The following is a 1272-nucleotide window of genomic DNA, read 5'->3' on the forward strand; positions in this document are numbered from 1 at the left end:
CAATTTGAAGTCCACCGATACCCACCAAAACCATAAACCACAGTTCAGAACAGGACCAGGATCAGAGATTCCCAAATATTGCACAGTTTTCTTATATCGTGTTACACACATAACGCATTTAGAAAGCGGCACAAATGTTTTGCAAATTAATGGTCCCTACTTAAATTTTACTTCTCAGGGCAGAAAAGTAAATGAATGAGTTATATAATCGACAGTTTTTATTATTTAAAGTTGGCTAAATTATAAAGAAGAAGAAATCAGTAAACATGAATGGAATACAGGTAAGTTATTAAATTAAAATTAACAATCAAGTCATTTTTAATTGCGATCAATTACATAATGACAACTTTCCAAATGACAGTGCGACTGTCAAAGAAACAAACGCTGCTCACTTGTACCACCAGAGAACGTCCTTTGACATGTTTTACTGAGCCGCCATTACGACGCCATCTCCTTCCGACCACCAGGGGACGTGATTGCACTGTACACAATTTAATTTCCTCTACTCATTGGCCATTTGGGCTGCACGTTCACAACTCGGCTGCTCACAGTCATACCTTTTGGAACAACCCGTTCCACTCAACAGTTAACACTCGTGTTGCGCGTCAACTTGCTCTTGAACAGCCAGAAAAAGGGTGGAGGAAAAAAGAGGGCGCCTGATTGGTGCAGACGCACCCTTGCCAACAGTATCTGCTGTAACCACGTGACCTGGCTGTTTTCAACCCACTTCCACGCGTGCAGTTAAAAAGACGGACAGTGTACATCGGCGTTATGTACACCCACCCAAGTACTGAATATTTGAAGGCACGCTTCGATGCATCGTAGGTGAGGAGAGAGAGGTCGTGGAGGAGGCGGGAGGGCGAAGCATGGCGACGGCCGCGAGAAGCAGCAGCAACAGCGGCCCCTCCACGGCCACGGCCACGCTTCTGCACGGCCACCGCATCAACAACTCGCAGACGCGGAAACGCATCGACCCGAGGCGGAGGCAAGCGGCGCTCTCCTTCCTCAACAACATCTCCCTGGATGGGCGACCTGTGCAGGGCGAGCGCCAGGAGGCGGAGGACGTCGTCGAGGAACGAGAGTCGGAAGTCCGGAGTTGCGTGATGGAACGAGGCGCCTCTACCTCCACCTTTGCCGCCTCCTCCTCCTCCTCCTCCTCCTCGACTGCCGCTCTTGCTGCTGCCGCGACCGCCTTAGCCAACCAGGCTCTCGTGGCCAGCAGCCGAACCACCTCGGTGGCTTCGGCGGCATCCGCCGCCTCCGAGCCCCGCG

General features: G+C 51.1%; 1 protein-coding gene across 2 annotated transcripts in view; it reads left to right on the forward strand.

Annotated features, from left to right (window-relative positions):
• The first annotated feature begins 284 nt into the window (after nucleotides 1–284).
• cables1 (Cdk5 and Abl enzyme substrate 1) overlaps nucleotides 285–1272 on the forward strand; it is a 31447-nt gene continuing 30459 nt past the window's right edge. Inside the window, exon 1 of one of the 2 annotated variants that reach the window (XM_019879140.1) lies at nucleotides 285–1064. In XM_019879140.1, coding sequence (XP_019734699.1) covers nucleotides 867–1064 — 198 coding nt within the window. In that variant the 5' untranslated portion in view covers nucleotides 285–866. Of the gene's footprint in view, nucleotides 1179–1272 lie in introns of both variants that reach the window. The other variant, XM_019879141.1, reaches the window with a different exon arrangement.

This window comes from Hippocampus comes, unplaced genomic scaffold (assembly GCF_001891065.2).
Source record: "Hippocampus comes isolate QL1 unplaced genomic scaffold, H_comes_QL1_v1.1 scaffold85, whole genome shotgun sequence".
NCBI classification, from domain to species: domain Eukaryota; kingdom Metazoa; phylum Chordata; class Actinopteri; order Syngnathiformes; family Syngnathidae; genus Hippocampus; species Hippocampus comes.